Below are 17778 nucleotides of genomic sequence, written 5' to 3'. Positions count from 1 at the left end.
ATAGACAAAGACACAGACACACACAGAGACACACACACACACAGAGAAAGACAAACTCACTGTAGAGGTTGGTCATTATGTATGTAGTTCAAACATTTAAAAGGGAGAAGATCATGAGTTCTAGCCCACCCTGGGTTATCCTTCAAATCTCTGTCTCAAGCTAGATATGATGGCACATGCCTGTAATCCCAGCACTTTGGAAGCAGAGGCAAGAGGCCCAGGAAAGCCTACGTAATGAAGTCAAAGCCAATCTAGGTTGCGTTAGACCCTGCCTAATGTATTCACACCTAGGTCTATGGAATAGAATTTAAATCTTGGGGCCAGCAGGATGGTTCACCGGGTAAGGGCACTCGCCACCATGAGTTTGATCCCCAGAGACCCTCACGGCGGAAGCAGAGAACCGATTCCCACACGCTATCCTATGGCCTCTACACTCAACCTCCTGACTCACGCATAAAACACATAAAGAAATAAAATTCCTATCTTTTAATGTTGCCTAGCAGCAAGAAAAAAAAAGGAGGTAGATTTTCAGATGCACAACTATCAGGCTTAAATTACCACTCTTTCTTTGAAATATATTTCTATCAGCCCATCCAACAGGATACTGCTTCTATACATTCAACCAACCACAAGTCACAAATGCCCCTGGGCGGGTGTGTGTGTGTGTGTGCGTTTGATTTTTCTATAATGACTATACAAAGACCCTTTTTCTTTTCTCTATCTAAATAATACTATATAGCAACTAGAATAGCATTACATTGGATTGAGTCTTTTTGTTTGTTTTGTCTTTCAAACAAGGGTTTCTCTTTGTAGCTCTGGCTGTCCTGGAACTTGCTCTGTAGACCAGCCCTTGAACTCCAGAGATCTGCCTACCTCTGCCTCCCTGAGTGTTGGGATTAAAGGCATACACTATCAACAACTGGCTTGAACTAGGCTGTATTTGTGATCTAGAGACTGGTTTTGGTACCCAACAAGGCATACAAGAACCAACCTCCTTTAACCTGACCAGTTACAACTCCCATATACCTCTTTCTTATGTACGCAACACAATTTTCTTTCAGACTACCTTCATTCCACAGTTTCCTGCTAGTCTGTCTTCGGTTGACATATCTTCCAAAGTCTAATTACTAAGAGGTACACAACATGTGGACGTGACCTGTGTGTGTGTGTGTATGTGTCTCTGTCTCACTGTGCATGTATGTGTGTGTCTCTGTCTCACCGTGCATGTATGTGTGTGTCTCTGTCTCACTGTGCATGTATGTGTCTGTGTAGGTCTGTATCTCACTGTGTGTGTCTGTGTCTGTCTGTGTCTCACTGTGTGTGTGTGTCTGTGTCTCACTGTGTCTTTGTGTAATTCTGTGTGTGTGTCTCTGTGTCTCTGTGTCACTATGTGTGTGTGTCTATGTCTTATTGGTACAGACAATTATCTCCCTCATCTTGGAAAGAATGTTTTCTTTCTCGCAGCCTAACAGGGAACTAACTCCCTGTTCCCCAGGTCACTGGCCACCTCTGTTAGTAACTCCGTCTATAGCTACAAGTCCATCCAAGTCTGCGATCAAGGCACACGGCACCTAAGGACATGTCGTCTTCCCACAGAAACCTGGAAGGTTCAGAGCAGTGGCTCTCACCCTTCCTAACGCTGTGACCCTTTAATACAGTTCCTCATGCTGTGATGACCCTCAACCATAACATTATTTGTATTGCTACTTCATAACTGTAATTTTGCTACTGTTATGCATCATAATATATCTGATATGCAGGGTTTCTGATATGAGACCCCCCAAAGGGGTCACAACTCTCAGGTTGAGAACTGCTACTCTACAGGAAGGCCCAAGAAAGACATTCAAATTGTCCTGAGAGGAAGGGCCAGAGGCGTTTTCTCAGGTATGGCTACTCAGGTTACAAGCTTTCTCTGGAGCCAGAGACTTGATCCCCTCAGGGCACAGCCATGGCTCAACTAATCCCAAGGCCTACAGAAATCTTCACTTGGCCTCCAACCCAGGTGGAGACCACAGACCTGCAGGAGGCTGCTCCAAATACCGGGGTGGAGCCAGTGGCTGACCGACCCCAAGCCCTACCAGGAACCTACCAGAAGGGATGAAGAAGGTGTAGCCTTGCTTCAGCTCAATTCTTTGGCACCGTTCCACGCGGTCTCCCAGAAAGATGTCGCTCTGCTTGCCAGACAGCACCCACTCCTCATACAGAGCCAAGTTGTGCAGGGTGGGAGGGATCAGCCAAAAGATCTTGGGAGCAAAAGGAGGCAGTTAGGCACGCGTCTCTGATTTCTTCCAGGCTTGCGACAAACCCAAAAGAGCCCCACCCACTTGGAGAGGGAGATGGAGGGTGGCAAGTCTGTCTGTCTAGCCTGTCTGTCTGGGCTCCAAAAACAAGCAGGGCTCAAAGCAAGGGGTCGGGGGCTGGTTCTGGCTACCTTTGGGGTATCTCCATTCCAGCTGAAATACCAAGGCAGGAATGCTTCCTGAACGGGTAGAAGTAGAACATTTTTCTCCCGAGCCACAGGCTTGTCTGGGAGGGCGAGGGGCGAGGGGGGGGGGGAGGAGTAAAAGATAAACTGGCCCAATAAGTAAAGTCAGCCTGTGCTCACTTTGGAGGAGGGAAAAACATCTGGAATCAAGTGGGTTGACTTCCTCCCAGAATCTCTCCCAACACTGTCGTTTCGAAGGTACATGAAGACCCAGAAGAGCCAGGGCACACATGGGGCATGCTCAAGAGACACCTTCATCCGCGCAGGGACACCACACGCCAAAGCAGATACACACGGCACGAGTACCCTGACTGTATAACCTACTACTTCCCTTTCAGAGTGATGTTCTACCTAACCCCCTGTGTAAAATGTCTTGCTTAGAGGCAGGTGGGGACAGCCTCCTACTTTGAAGTTAAAAGACCTGGTGGCAGAGCTGACACAAGGCTGAGGAATTTTAAGCTGGAGCCTCCTGGGAGCTGAAAACGGAGCAGGGAGGTACCAAGAGGTGAGCCTCCTCTCTAGTCAGAGACAGAGAGCCAGGAGGTGGTCCCAGGGGATAAAGTGGCCCTGAGTTACTGAGCAAGGGGGAGAGAGGTAAAGGAAGGGGAAAACCAAGACTCTCCATGCATACAAAAGCCACAGATACTAGGAACACTCACCTTCCCACCACGGAAAACATGGTACCACACGGAGGTGCCTCCAAAGTCAATGTGGAAGTCAGTGAAACAGCCCTTCACACTCATCAGACAGTACCTGAGGTGCAGGAGCAGGAGTCGGGGCAGAAAACACAAGTCAACCCCAAATCACAGAAGGCAAGCAACCGCTTAGGAGCCACCTGACCTGACGCCCTTTTATAAAGGTGGCAGATGGGGAATTTCCTCCTCGATTTTTTTTAAAAACTGAAATGAAATCGAAGTGGAGTTTCCCTTCTGGGGGATGCCCCTGCGATCAGGTGACAAATCTCAAGCCTGGGTCACCCACCACAGACGCTCACAGACAGCATTTTGACTTTTGGGTTCCCAAGAGAAATGGCAATCCACAGGCCACTATCAGTTTCGACCCTTACTCCACCCCCACCCACCTCCGAGGCTTCCTTTCTGCCCCATTCCGGCTCTGTGGCTCTGATAGCTTCAGTTCTCCCTAGCTGCCGGCCCCTTTTGTAGCAGCTGGGCCCCCTGGAATTCAGTAGTAAACCACCTGCGAAGTTTGCCAATTACCAGTCCCCATTCATCTCATTCATTCAACCAGTAGTCTGGTCAGGAATGAGGCACAGTATGGAGAGGAATGGGGAAGAATGCAGAAGATCCCTGCCCTTACAGATGAGCCCCCTCCACCCCTCTCCTGTGCAGCCGGAAGGTTGCACAGATAAAGTTAAATGATACAATGGCTTTCAAAGTAAGCAATGAGGCTAGAAATGCCACTCAGTGTGATTCTGCGTGTATGAAATGTCCCAGGTAAGGGAATCCAAAGAGGAAGCCCATAGACAGATTGGTGGCAGCCAGGGCTGGCTGGGCTGGAGCTGGGGCTGAGGCTGGGGCTGGGGCGGGGCAAGAATGACACTGATGGGTATGGGCTTTCATTCTAGCAGGATGAAGAGATCCTAAAACTGCCGATGTGGTTGCACTGTTCTTTGAACACACTAGAAAACACTGGGTTGCACACTTTTTCTGTATGAAGTGATATGTGATTTTTATCTCAACAGAACTGTTTTATCTTTCTTCTTTCTTTCTTTCTTTCTTTTTTTTTTTAATTGAAGGGATTAAAAGAAGGTCCTGGGATCCGAGAGGGGTGAAGAACTCTGGCGACAGAAGCTGGATCACCGGTTATGCGTTCAAGAAGGGAAGGAACCCACAGCAACAGCCCTCCCTCAAAGCACCAAAGCCTTCCCTACAAGTACACAGCCGTATTCTGGTCCAACCCTCAATGTGCTACCAGCCCTAGGTGTGCAAAGACCCTGAGTAAGAGGAGGGTATCTCGCTGGCTTCCAAATGGCAAAAAATAGTGTTAGTCCCCTAGCACTGACCCCTACACACAAAACCCCCCAAGGGGCACAAGGAGCAACCTCCCTCCCTCTTGCTCATCTTGGCGCCTCCAGAGGCCCGTGTACATGTTTACCCCACTGACCTCTTTTCCCTGCTGCACTTTGCTCTTCCGTGGTTTGGGGAAGAGAGATGGAATGGGGCGGGGACCTGCAGGGAGGCGCCAGCAGCAAGCCCAAGGGGAGAGGATGTGGGACATAGGGCTGTGCTAGCTTAAAGGTTGGAGGGCTCTGAGAGCCCTCTCCTTCTGGTCGCCTTTTGCACCTCTAGTTCAGGTGGACCCAGGACTCAGCAATATGCAGGCAGCGTGCCCCGCGTCCCTCCTCCGGATAGGCTGGAAAGAGCCTTAACCATGTGTCTGCAGGAGGCTGGCAAATCAGAAGGCCTCCCCATACATCAGAGGCCCGCTGCCTAGCAACCCCATCGGAGGGGTGTAGTTGACAGCCCAGGACTGTCACGAAGCTGGCACTAAGGGCTGCCGAAGTCCTGACTGGGGCTCTACACCCTGCCGGCCCGCCCACCCAAAGCTACGCAAACAGGTCCCCTGATTTAGGACGGGGGAAATCTTCCCTCGAAAGAATGGGGGTCCTGAAGCCCTACCCTACCCCACTCTCACGGACCACACTGGCCTCTTTCCTCTAAGCTCCACTTCAAAATATTAGTCCTCATTTCCCTAAAACCAGCTTTTCCTCTCGGGGTTTTGTTTTTTTTCTTCCTCTTCTTTTTTAATCTAACCTTGGTTCCACCCCCTCCAGGCCTCAGCTGAACACAGACTAGAGAAAACAATTTAAGTCTGAGGGGTGGAGCCAAGTGAACGTGCTTCCTTCAGCCTGCAGCTGGAAGCCCAGAGGGGGCTACCTGCAGCGGGGAAGAAGAACCAGGTTTGGGGGTGTCCAGCCCTAGGACCCCTGAAACTGCTTAGCCAAACCGGTCACTCCCACTTAGCCCATCTTCAGCCCTCTGGCCCAACCCCTCCCATGGAAAACTAGGATCCTCTGGCTGTGTGTGCAGGGAAAGTTCTCCGAGTGCAGCCCGCGTCTGATCTGCCCTCAGTCAGGGGCCCGCTGTGTGCTAGAACACTACTTCCAGACCAGCCTCCTCAACGTGGGACCTTCCTTTTTCTTTCCTTTCCTTTCCTTTTGGTGTCAGTTCCACTCCTCCCACCTCACACGCCCTTATTAAGAGAAAGTAGCTGTGACAGAGTGGCTTTGTACTGTCCCCTGCAGTCCAAAGGCAACCCTAGGTTTTGCTACCCCGAGGCTCCCCCACCCCCAACCCCGCGCTGACTCGGGGCTCCCTCCTCGCTCCTGCTCGGTCTGGCGAACCGCCTTTGCGCTGACCTCTACAGCTTCCTCCTCCCAAGCACACCGCAGTCACATGGGCACCTCGGCTCGGCTTGGTGCCACAGCCAGCCCGCCAGCTAGCCAGGCTTCCGCAACGGCAAGGCTGGGCAAGCCAGGCACGCGACACCCCCACCCCACCCCCCACGCTAGGTGGCTCCTGTGCACCCTGCAAGTTCGCAGCCGAAATTGCGGAAAATCGCAGGAGCTCACTCAGCCCTTTCAGCGGTTGGAGGCCGGGGATGGAGGGAGGAGGCATAAGGGGGGCGCTGCACCTGCCACACCAACTTTGGGGCGCGGCCTGAGGTCTGGAAAGGTGGGGCGGCCCCACCTTACCCTTCTCTCTCCAACTTCCAGAAACTCTTCCCCCAGGTGGCCCAACTGGCATCCCTTTGGGCAAAGGTCTGATGGAGTGAGCCAGGGAAGCTGGCGACGGGTGGCGGGCTGGAGGCGCCGCGCGGGCGCGAACGTACACGCCCCACACTTCCAAGCCGCCCCGGGAGACACAAAGAACAGCTCGGTGACGCTGGCCGAGCATCCCGCGGGCAGGAGGCCACCCACACCCGCCCCACGCGCCACAAAGGAGGTTACCCTCGGCGGCCGAGGAGCGGCTCCCTGGCGTCCCCTTCCGCAGAGGCTCGACGCGCGCCCAGACCCGTAAGGCGACGGCAGCCGAGCCCCCTCCGCCGCGCTGCCAGGCCCCAGCCCAGGACGCTGGGGCCCTCTCGCGCCGCCTTCCTTCCTCGGGGAGACAGGCGCAGCCTGCGCTCATCCCCACGCTGAAACTGAACATCCGCGCGGCGCGGAGGCCGCCAGGGAGGTGGAAAGGCCGGCAGCGACACACCGGATCCCTAGCCCACACCCCACTCCCCAGCAGTAGCCTGAGGACTATTGGGTCCGGGTTTTCCGGAGTGTAGACACCACCTTGCTCCCTAGGTGGTGACCTAATATAAAGCCACCTGCCTTCAGTATCCACCCTTAGGCACAAACGGAGGGAGGGAGGGAGGGCCAGAGCTAAGATTTCTGGAGTATGTGATGGGGAAAGGTGAGGTTCTAGCCCTAAAAAGACTGGCCGTGTGACCTTGAAGACATGGTCAACTAGAGTATTCCACACGGACTCTTCCCCTACCTGGCCCTCAGTAGCGATTTCTACTAATTACAAACTGCATTGTTCAATCCAAACTTGACCACACTGTGAGCTCAACCACACCATCCCAGATGAGGAAGCCAACTAACTGTTCAGGTGTACAGCCCCTCACCTTGACACTTACTTACAAGGGGCCCTGCCTTTCTGTGACTCTCCTGGTCCCTCCCAGACCTACCTGGCCCAAACTTTTGGATTTGTTTTTTGTTTTTTGTTTTTGTTTGGTTTGGTTTGGTTTGGTTTTTTTGAGACAGGGTTTCTCTGTGTAGCCCTGGCTGTCCTGGAATTCACTCTGTAGACCAGGCTGGCCTCGGACTCAGAAATCCACCTGCCTCTGCCTCCCAGAGTGCTGGGATTACAGGCGTGCGCCACCACCGCCTGGCCTGGCCCAAACTTTTAACCCCAAAATTCAAAGTTACACCCAAATATCAATCACTTACTGCCTTTAGGCAAAAGTGAAGAGTTCAATTCAACTCAAAAGTCCCACCCTGGGGTTTCCAAAAGAGAATCTCCTTCCAACCCGGGCCCTACAGCCTTGCTCCAAAGCCACAAGCAGGCGGGCGATGTTTGAATGTCTCTGAAGGAGCAGAAGACAATTTTAGTCAAACACCGTACGCTCTGGAAAGCCAGTGAGGTAACTGGGTTCTAACTAAAGTGTAGGCTATAAACAGTTACATTCATGACCCAGTAGGACAGTGTCTCCCCGATGTCACCCTTCCGCCCATCACCCCCACTTTAAGTATGCAAACACTCATACACTCATCCACCTGGGTGCTCAGTGACCCAGGTGTTCCCTCTGTCCCTTCCAGCAGTCTGTCTATAAGCTTACACTTTAACTGGTTGGTTTTTTTTGTTTTGTTTTGTTTTGTTTTAAAGCAGGTGTACGTTTTACCACCTTAAATCGTTTTACCACTGTTTAAAGGTAAAATGAACAGCTCCAAAGAAAATTTCCTATCTTGGGTAAGAGCACTGGTCATTGGGGAGAGGGTCCTTGAGCAGGAAATTTTTTTATTTTGTCACACTTAGAAACTGATTAAGAAATAAAGCTGGCAGAGGATTCCCCCCCCCACACGCCCCCACAACTGCACCAGGCAGCTCAAATGAGAGGATTATTTTCTGGGGGATAAATACCTGATCCTTGATGGAAGGGCCATAGCCAGATCATTTGTGGAAAGAAAGCATCAACACCGACCTTAAATTCTCATCAAGGTGGGACCTTGGCTAGACTGTCTCTGTTCAGAATTTGGCATCTCTACTGAACTAGTCAGGAGCCTCTAACTGGCCATTGCATAGCTCCAACCATGCGCATGTTTGGACTACTGGACTAGCAATTTTTTTGCGGGGGTGGGGGGGAGTGGGGGGGGGTGAGGGGGGGTGGGGGGGGGTGGAGACAGGGTTTCTCTGTGTAGCCCTGGCTGTCCTGGAACTCTCTGTAGACCAGGCTGGCCTTGAACTCAGAAATCCCCCTGCCTCTGCCTCCCAAGCGCTGGGATCACAGGAGTGCGCTACCACGCCCGGCTATGTAATTTTTTTGGTTACTTTTACATGTGCATTATATCTGGGGGCTTTGGGGGTGGGGAGAGGACAGGCTCTCACTATGTAGCCTTGGCTGTCCTGAAATTCACTCTGTAGATAAAAGCTGGCTTCAAACACACAGAAATCTGCCTGCCTCTGCCTCCCAACTGCTGGGCTGGAAGGCATGTATAGGCCACTATGCCGGGCTCACATATCTATTTTGACTATGCGAACAGTACTAAGAGAACTTTCACTGAGTGTGGTAACAAGTGCTTGAAATCTCAACACTTAAGAGAGTCAGGAGGATCAGTTCAAAGCTAGCCTGGGCTATAAGAGACTTTGTTCTAGCCAGGCGTGGTGGCGTATGCCTGTAATCCCAGCACTCTGGGAGGCAGAGACAGGCGGATTTCTGAGTTCGAGGCCAGCCTGGTCTACAGAGTGAGTTCCAGGATAGCCAGGGCTACACAGAGAAACCCTGTCTCAAAAAAAACCAAAAACAAAAACAAAATCAACAACAAAAAACCAGGCCTTCTAAAGGGCGATGTCTCAGTTCTTTATGAGGCCTGTTAGCCTCTGCTCCCTGCTCGGTGGCCATGTCACCTTCACTGAACCACTGTGAACGCCAGTCTCTCCATTTGTCAAAAGCTGGCACACCTGCTAGTGGTATATGCCAGTGTCCAACACGACACCCGAGTAGTGACCCTACAGAACAGGACAATCGGCTAGCGATGTTAAGAGCTGAGAATCTCGAGGTCTGGAGTCTAGTCCAGTGTCCCACGGCTGTCAGTTTCCCTACCTAGTAAGGCACAGGTGATTACTGATAACAGCAAGCCCCTCAACTGAAAGGCAGGTTTGGCTGTAACACATATTAAAGAAGGCCTGGCGAGAAAGCAGAGAACACCAGACCCAGGAAGCCACAGAAGCGGATTTTTATTCGGCCTCGGGATCTATCTCCTCATCACATCCACTGTGTACTTCCCATGCTACAGGAGAGAGACAGCCGGGGGCAGACAGAGCCTCTGCAGGGCAGGGCAGGGCAGGCCGAGTCTCCCAAAGAAGAGGATGCTTTTGTGTTCAATGACAGTGTGGTCCTGTGTTCCACCCAGTATTTCCCCCAGATTTTCTTCTCATAGAGTGAAAAACGTATGGTCAAATCTCGGGGGAGGGGAGCTGCAGACATTCGCTGTATTTGAGCCCTGCTCTTTTGGCTGGGATTCTGAGCTCCTTGACTGTGGGCCCACAGCCTATCATTACTCTAGCAGCCAAAAGCACCGCTGCTCCAGAGGGCGGAGTGAGGACACGCCCTAATCCCTTTCTGCAGTGCATTACCATGCCCAATCCTTAGCAAGAAAGGTGCATGCATATCCAGACCTGGGGGATTGCGGACACTTCGCTTCGAAACATGCTCCACAGATTCTCCCAAGCTCCCCTCCTCAAGAGCTAGAGCTAAGCTTAGGCTGCAGCTCAGTGGGAGAGCACTGAGAGCCTGGCCTGTGTGCAGGGCCCTGGAATTTCATCTCGGCACCACAGAAACAATGGGGAGGGAGGGAAGCTGGGCATGGAGCTCCGTTGGTACAGTGTCTGTCTAACAAGCAGGAAGCTCTGTGTGCAATCTCCAGCATCACATAAAAACAGGACTGGAGAATGCTGGAGAGATGGCTCGGTGGTAAAGAGCACCGGCTGCTCTTTGAGAAGACCCAGGCTCCTGCACACACATGGTGACTGACAACTGTACTCCAGTTCCAGGAGACCAGATACTAGCTCTTGGCCTCTGCAGGGCCACATACCATATTCTCCTCCCCCATCTCTCTGTCTCTCTGTCTCTCTGTCTCTCTCTCTGTGCATATATATATATATATATATGCACACACATATATACATATATAAATATATGTATATATATGCACATACATATGTGCATATAAATGTGTGTATATTTTGCCTACATACATACATGTAGGTAAATTTTTAATTTAAAAACAAGACATGAGAGTTGGGGTGGTGGTAGCGCACACCTATAATCCCAGCACTCTGGGAATCAGAGGCAGATTTCTGAGTTCAGGGCTATACAGAGAAACCTTGTCTCGAAAAAACCAAAATCCAAAAAAAACAAAAACAAAAAAAAGAAAAAAAAAAAAAAGACATGAAGTCACATGTCTGTACCAAAAGGAAAAGAAAAAGAGGAAGTGCACATTTCTGTCCCTCAGAGTGTCCCCCAGTGCTATCTGGACTAATTACTGAATCAACAGAACAGAAGTCAATAGGATATGACTTTCAAAATTAGGTCACAGGAGCACTACCTTGGATCTTACCGAAAGCACTGGCTCTGGGGACTTTCAAACAGCCTCGTGGAGTGGTCCACAGAGTGAGGATTGCAACTTGACTGGCTTCCCTCCAACAGCCCAGTGAGTTCTCCATTTCAGAAGTGGACCCTTGAGCCAGACTCTAACCTTAAGAGGAATGAAGCAGCCTAAACCTAAGAGCCCCAGAGCAGAAGCTATCCTGCTGCTTTTACAGTCCTGGCCTGCAGAAACTGACATCAGCTTTGGGGAGGGGGGTGTGGCTGTGAAGTGGTTGTTTCAGACTTGGATGCACAGTGGTCCTCCTGTTACCCTTCAAGTGTTGGTGGGACAGCAGATGTGAGCCACCACACCTGCCTCCGGTCAGTTTTTTTTTTTAAAGATTTATTTACTATATGTAAGTACACTGTAGCTGCCTTCAGACACCAGAAGAGGGCATCAGATCTCTTTACAGATGGTTGTGAGCCACCATGTGGGTGCTGGGATTTGAACTCAGGACCTTTGGAAGAGCAGCTGGTGCTCTTACCCACTGAGCCATCTCTCCAGCCCCTCCTTTCTTTCTTTCTTTTTTTTTTTTTTTTAGGATGTTAAAAGTTAAGGGTAAGGCTATGCCACAATTAACAACCAGGTCATGGGTATTCTCTGCTACTGTCACTGTCCAGGGAGGGGTTTTCCAATACGGATAATTCTACACAATCAAAGCATGTCTGCTGGGTAGAGATGGAGGGTTGGGGGTCGGGAGGCAACAGTAGATATGCACGGTGGTATCAGTATTCACCAGTGCACCCTTCTCTCTCTCTCTCTCTCTCTCTCTCTCTCTCTCTCTCTCTCTTTCTCTCTCTCTCTCTCTCTCTCATTTATATCCTACCACTCTATGTTCCATTGGATATTTTATTAAATTGTATCATTTCTACAATATATATTTCATGAGAATGGGGCCTTGACTTTAACCACTGAGATGTGATGACTAACTTAAAGTAACCTATTGCACCAAAAAAAAAAAAAAAAAAACCCACCTGCCGACCCCGCTCCAGTCTTTCCGCTCCTCAGTCTCAGGAACCTTGGTCCAGTTCACCTTCTCCTCCCTCCAGACTCTCGACTGAAACCTATTAAAATTCCTAAACCTCTGACCACAAAGGAGCAGTATAAATCCCAGAGGCAAGGGAAAAAAAAGCCTTAGTGTTTGTCACATGTCCCCCCCACAGCCACTGCTGCCACTTCGCAAACCTTCCTTCCATTGAGGACGGCCATCAGCTGTCTGTTCTGCAGGCGCCTCCAGCAAGGAAGTGCCTGTGCTTTTCAGAAACAATGTCATTTTAATTAAATTCCACAGAACCATTCCCTACTCCCAGAGGACTCTGTCATGGTGGCATTTTTCCCCTACTTTGCTTATGAACATTTGAAATCGGCTTTCTTTTCAGTCGAAAAAATGGACTATCTCCAAGGTGACAATGTCCTTCCTAGCAAGGTTCAAATCCTATAATAAGTTCCCATGGCCACTGATGGAGTTTGGAAATGTGTTCAACACATGATCTCATCAATACATCTGAGACACGTGGGCCTAAAAAGCCATACACTTATACCCTGTTGTTTTGGTAACTAGAGTCCCTAGGTGTGAATAGGGTGCATTAAAGGAATCATTCGGTAAAGTACAGACTACACTGAAGCGCTCAGAAAGGCAGGGTAGATGTTAATATAAATTTATATCACCCAGCACGATCTATTTTACTCTCTAAATATATGCCCAGGTGTGATCACCTCTTTTCTTGTCTGCTGTGATGTAGGCCAGACAGCAGCCTCCTCACACCTCCAATCCACACAGCAGGAGCCTTTGCAGAATATAAGCCTACATGAATGTATCTTGTTTGCTTAGAATATCTCGGAGAATAGAAATATATATGGGGGGAGGGGGTGTCATGAAAACCTCCGGTGCTTGTGTAGGCACAAGGTTCACAAGCTTTGAGCCCATCCTGAGTTATACCCCGAGGATCTCTCAACCCACCCTTCCAAAACTAGAGAAATGACTCAGTGCTCGTAAAGGTACCTGCCTGGCTAGGAAGACCTAAGTTCAGATCCCCAGAACGCAGAGAAATTCCAGGGTGGAGCAGCCTTGTCTGTAGTTCTTAGTACCCCATGAGGCCAAGACAGGGCATCTTTGAAGTGATCTGCTTAGCCAGACGAGCTATATTGGAGGATCAACAGAGACCCGCTTACCAGCTGATTCACTTTGGATCAGTACCGAGCCACCTCCTGGTTCTACTGGTAGCCTCACCCCCAGGATGAAGTTTCCATGTATTTCTGTTACTGTTGGATTAGCACCTATCTCCCCACAAACTGAATAGAGTTTCCCCATCCTGTGTCCTCAGCAAAACCAAAATGCCAAATTCACTGTTGCTGAATGAATGAATGAATAAATGAATTCAGGTTGCTGCACATGACTGGCCACCTGAATGTGATCAGTTCCCACAAAAACCTGACCTCTGACTTTGGTGCGCACCCTGTGATAAATGCCCTGCCCCAATACGCATGCATCACCCCCACACAATAATAATAAATAAGTTTTAAAGAAAAGTAGGCGTGTTGGTGCCTGCCTTCAATTCCAGTACTTGGGAGGCAGAGGCAGGCTGATCTCTGTGAATTCAAGGTCAGCCTGGTCTACAGAGTGAGTTCCAGGTCAGCCAGGGCTACACAGAGAAACCCTGTCTCAAAAAGAAACAAAGTGAAGAAGAAACCAACCCCAAGGCAACTGTCCCCTGTCCTCCAAGAAGGCTCCTTGAGAATAAAAGCTCAAAGGAGTCCCCTGTCTGGGTTTGTGTCCCTTTGCCTAGAGACGTGGTGGCTTAGATGCTACCTGGCAGGCTCTGCGCAGGGTGGGGGAGGGTGGAGGCCCTTGGCCTTCTTCCTCTCTCTATCTGCCCCACTCAGACATTCCGCTGTGGCTGAATCAGAACAGAAGGGAACTGGAAGCACGCCCTGCTCCCCTCCCTCTGCACCTGGATCCTATGTGCTGCCTTTGATACAGCCCAGATGCAAGGGATACATTGAACTTTAGCTTAGAGGGGAGGAATAATGTCCATGAATTAATGTGAGAGAGAGAGACAGAGACGACAACAGAACACCGAGAAATCCCAGGGCTAACTGCCTCACACAGCCGGGCACCTGTCTGCATTCACCACTGGCTGAAGAGAGGGTTGAGGGACTGAGAGGTTCAAGGCTGAGAGTTCCCGGGGCACTGCTGGCCTAAGCAGAGATGCTAATGGCTGACAGGGTCAGTCTTTCTGGAAAGGCCGCATCTCCTTCCCATTTCAGGGAGAGAAACGGCAGCTCTGTAACAGCAGAAGTACCAGGGTGACCTCCTCCTCCAGATGGTCCTTTATTCCAGTTCCTTAATATGAGAGGACTCCCAAGTACCGCTGCCCATACTGAACAGCGGGCTCAGAACATGATGGTCACGTGATCTGTAAGGAGGGCTCTGCTCTCAACTATGGTTACCTTTCCCACCCTGGCTGCCCTCCGATCCACCGGGAACCACTGATTGTCAGATGGCTAAGATGGCAATGAGCATTGCTTGGGTAAGGTGCTTCTGCACCAGAGGTTCTAGAGCTCAACACCAAGGAAAAGAGAAACAGGATGGACAAATGGTTCTGTGGTGAAAAGCACTTGCTATTTTGCAGAGGGCTCAGGCTTGGTTTCCCAGCACCGCCATTAGGCGGCCATAACTCCTTGTCCTTCCATGGGATCTGAAGAGCCAGGCACATATGTGGTGCACATATATATATGCAGGCATTCACACACACATACACACACACACACATTAAAGAAATCTTTAAAGAGAGCGAGAGATTGGACTAGCCCCAGTCCCATGATACTCCAAAAGCTGTGTCCAGTGTAAACATGTCCCTCTGAAAATGCCCCTCCCGGGACACTGTCACACCAAGGTTTCAAGAACAGATAAATGTGTATCCATGCACAAACACTGAGACAGTTCCCACCACTCCTCTCAGACCACCACCTCCAAAGAAGCTGTGTGTAGGGCTCCAGGGCCGACAGGAAGAAAGGCCTGACCCCACCACAGGACCCAGAGGCCCAGATCCCAGGGAGATAACACGGCGGCGGTTTGTTTACACGTAGGGACGGGTCACTCATGTCACCACTGTGGTCTAGTCAGGTGTCAATTCTTCATCTCTGAAGCGACCCCAAGACCTGCATCAAGGACCACCCCTCCCCACTCCCACCACCAGCCAAGCGATCTTACTTCTTCACTTTGGGGTACTTCATCTCCGCGAGGGCATTTGTGGCTTCTGTCTGCTTTTCCTTTAGATGCTGGGGCCACATGTTGTCCACCCAGTCGACCAGGTCCACCTGAAAGCCAGTCCATTGTAAGCACTCCCAGCGTCTCCTGCCAACAGTCCAGAAAGAGCCACTCCTCTGCCTCAGGAGTCCCTGAATGCCTTCAGCTAGACTGACTACCTCTCCCACGTCACCCTTCCAGGCACCGGATCCAACTCTGCCCTACATTTCCCAACCACAGCCTAAGGGGCCAGCCTCAGCCACACCCACCCAGCCAGTCTATCTCAAGAAGCAAACAGCTTAGAGCCAGGCGCCACAGAAAGCAAGTTGCTGGTAGGCAAGGACAGAGGCACCGTAAAGGCCTGGGCATACCACAGTGGGCCGCTTGACCAGATGCTCCAGCTTCGTATGGCTGAACTCGAGGCTGATGACGTTGTACAGTTTGTCCCGCTGTGCCTCGGGTGTCTCGTAGTAACGCACGAACTGGGACATGCTCATCTCGGTACCCTTCTGCGTGTTCACGTCCATCACATCCACCAAACGGCGACTCCCTGGGGATAGAGCGCACACACTGTTTACGACATCCAGCAAGGGACGCCAGATCCCAGGAAGGAACGCCTTGCGATCGACAGCTGCTTCCCCCACAGAGATCCCAACGCTCCGCTCCTCACCTCCACTCCAAGTCTGCCGATGGCTGTGTGTACTGGCTGGTTTTACGTCAACTTGACGCAAGCTGCAGTCATCAGAAGAGGGAGCCTCAACTGAGAAACTGCCTCCACAAACAGGGTCAGGCTACAGGCAGCCTATAGTGGTTCTCAAGCTTCCTAATGTTACGACTCCTTAATACAGTTCCTCCAGTTATGGTGACTCCCAACCATTTCATTGCTACTTCCTAAATGTATGAACCATAACGTAAACATTTGTGTTTTCTGATCGTTGGAGGAAACCCGAGAGACCCACAGGTTGAGAACCACTGCTACAGAGCATTTGCTTAATGAGTGACTGATGTGGGAGAACCCGCCCAGTGTGGGTGGGGCCATGCCTGGGTAGGTGGTTCAGAGTTCTGTAAGAAGCCAGGCTGAGGAAGCCATGGGGGAGGAAATGAGCAGCCCCCCTCCATGGGCTCTGCATCAGCTCCTGCCTCGAGGTCCCTGCCCTCACTGCTTTGGATGATGAACTGTTCTGGGGAACTGTGAGTGAAATAAGAAACCCTTTCCTCCCTTGCTTGCTTTGGTGACAGGTTTTATCATAGCAATAGTAACCCTAGCTAAGACACAGTGCCATGTCAGTACCCTGACCCTGACAATCTTTCTCCTTCCTCCATCACTACAGTCTACTGTAGCTGCTCTCCAAGATGGTGTCCCAGCACTGGCACTGACACTGCAGCCAGTATGAGCTTTCTCAGAGACCCAACTTAAATCCCCCAGTGGCTCCTCACTTCCTACCAACAAAGCCCTTAGTATAACAAACAAGGCCTTTCTGTTGACAGCATTAAGATTATTTCTCAGGAGCCGGGTGGTGGTGGCGCACGCCTGTAATCCCAGCACTCTGGGAGGCAGAGGCAGGCGGGATTTCTGAGTTCGAAGCCAGCCTGGTCTACAGAGTGAGTTCCAGGACAGCCAGGGCTACACAGAGAAACCCTGTCTCGAAAAAAAAAATCAAGATTATTTCTCAGGGCTGGAGAGATGGCTCAGCGGTTAAGAGCACTGACTACTCTTCCAGAGGTCCTGAGTTCAATTCCCAGCAACCACATGGTGGCTCACACCCATCTGTAATGAGATCTGATGCCCTCTTCTGGTGTGTCTGAAGACGGCTACAGTGTACTTACATACATAAAATAAATAAATCTTCAATAAAAAAGAGTATTTCTCTCTAGAAAGAAAATCAACAGTTTCAAAGATTCACTTGGGACTCCAAATGAATATTTGTAATCTCAGTCCAGAAAACATAAACAAATAAAACAAATTCTCTTGCTTAGGAGGCTGAAGAGATGGCTCAATGGTTAAGAACACTTGATCTTTCAGATCTGAATTCGATCCCCGGCACCACACGGTAGTTAATGACCTCCTGTAACTCTAGTTACATAAGATTTTGTATCCTCTTCTGGCCTCTGCAGGGTCATTGTACACACACCAGGCAAAACACTCATAGGTAGAAAATATTTTTAATTAATTTTTAAAATAAAAAAAATGTTCATTCCTGAATATGGTTTCTAAATAAATAGATCAAAGTCTTACTTGGGGCTAGGGAGATGGCTCAGTTTGCATAGCACTTGCCTTCCAAGCATGAAGACATGGAGTTCAATTCCCAAAACTCACGTAAAAAAGCCACGTGTGTGATGGTGAGTGCCTGTGATCCCAGTGCGGGGAGGCAGAAACTAATGAATCTCCATGGATCTCTGGCCGGCCAGCTCAGGCTACACTCAAAGATCTCAACATCAGTGAGGCGTTTGTCTCACGATGATTCCTAAGGAAAGACACCCAAGACTGTCTGCTACCTAGACATAGTGTGAATGCACGTGCACACAAAGGCTCATTTCTGGGGCATATGGATCAATTGGTAGAGTGCTTGCCTAATACATACATTGTGCCAGTGTCCATCCCAAGCATTGATGTACACCTGAAATTCCCACACTCAGGAGGCAGAGTGAGCCAGGAGGATCACC

At 50.3% G+C, this 17778-nt stretch overlaps 1 protein-coding gene across 6 annotated transcripts in view; it reads right to left on the bottom strand.

The window, feature by feature from the left end:
• Kdm2b (lysine demethylase 2B) overlaps positions 1-17778 on the bottom strand; it is a 146679-nt gene that overhangs the window by 76991 nt on the left and 51910 nt on the right. For 5 of the 6 annotated variants that reach the window (XM_052168301.1, XM_052168297.1, XM_052168300.1 and 2 more), the window contains 4 exons: positions 15486-15664; positions 15079-15185; positions 3145-3238; positions 2090-2243 (listed from right to left, as the gene is read on the bottom strand). In XM_052168301.1, the coding sequence (XP_052024261.1) occupies positions 2090-2243; positions 3145-3238; positions 15079-15185; positions 15486-15664 (534 nt within the window). Of the gene's footprint in view, positions 1-2089; positions 2244-3144; positions 3239-6455; positions 6715-15078; positions 15186-15485; positions 15665-17778 lie in introns of those variants that run through there. The other variant, XM_052168302.1, reaches the window with a different exon arrangement.

Source organism: Apodemus sylvaticus, chromosome 22, assembly GCF_947179515.1.
Source record: "Apodemus sylvaticus chromosome 22, mApoSyl1.1, whole genome shotgun sequence".
Lineage (NCBI taxonomy): Eukaryota > Metazoa > Chordata > Mammalia > Rodentia > Muridae > Apodemus > Apodemus sylvaticus.
Note: the sequence above shows the minus strand (reverse complement) of the source record. Positions and strands in the feature narration are given on the sequence as shown.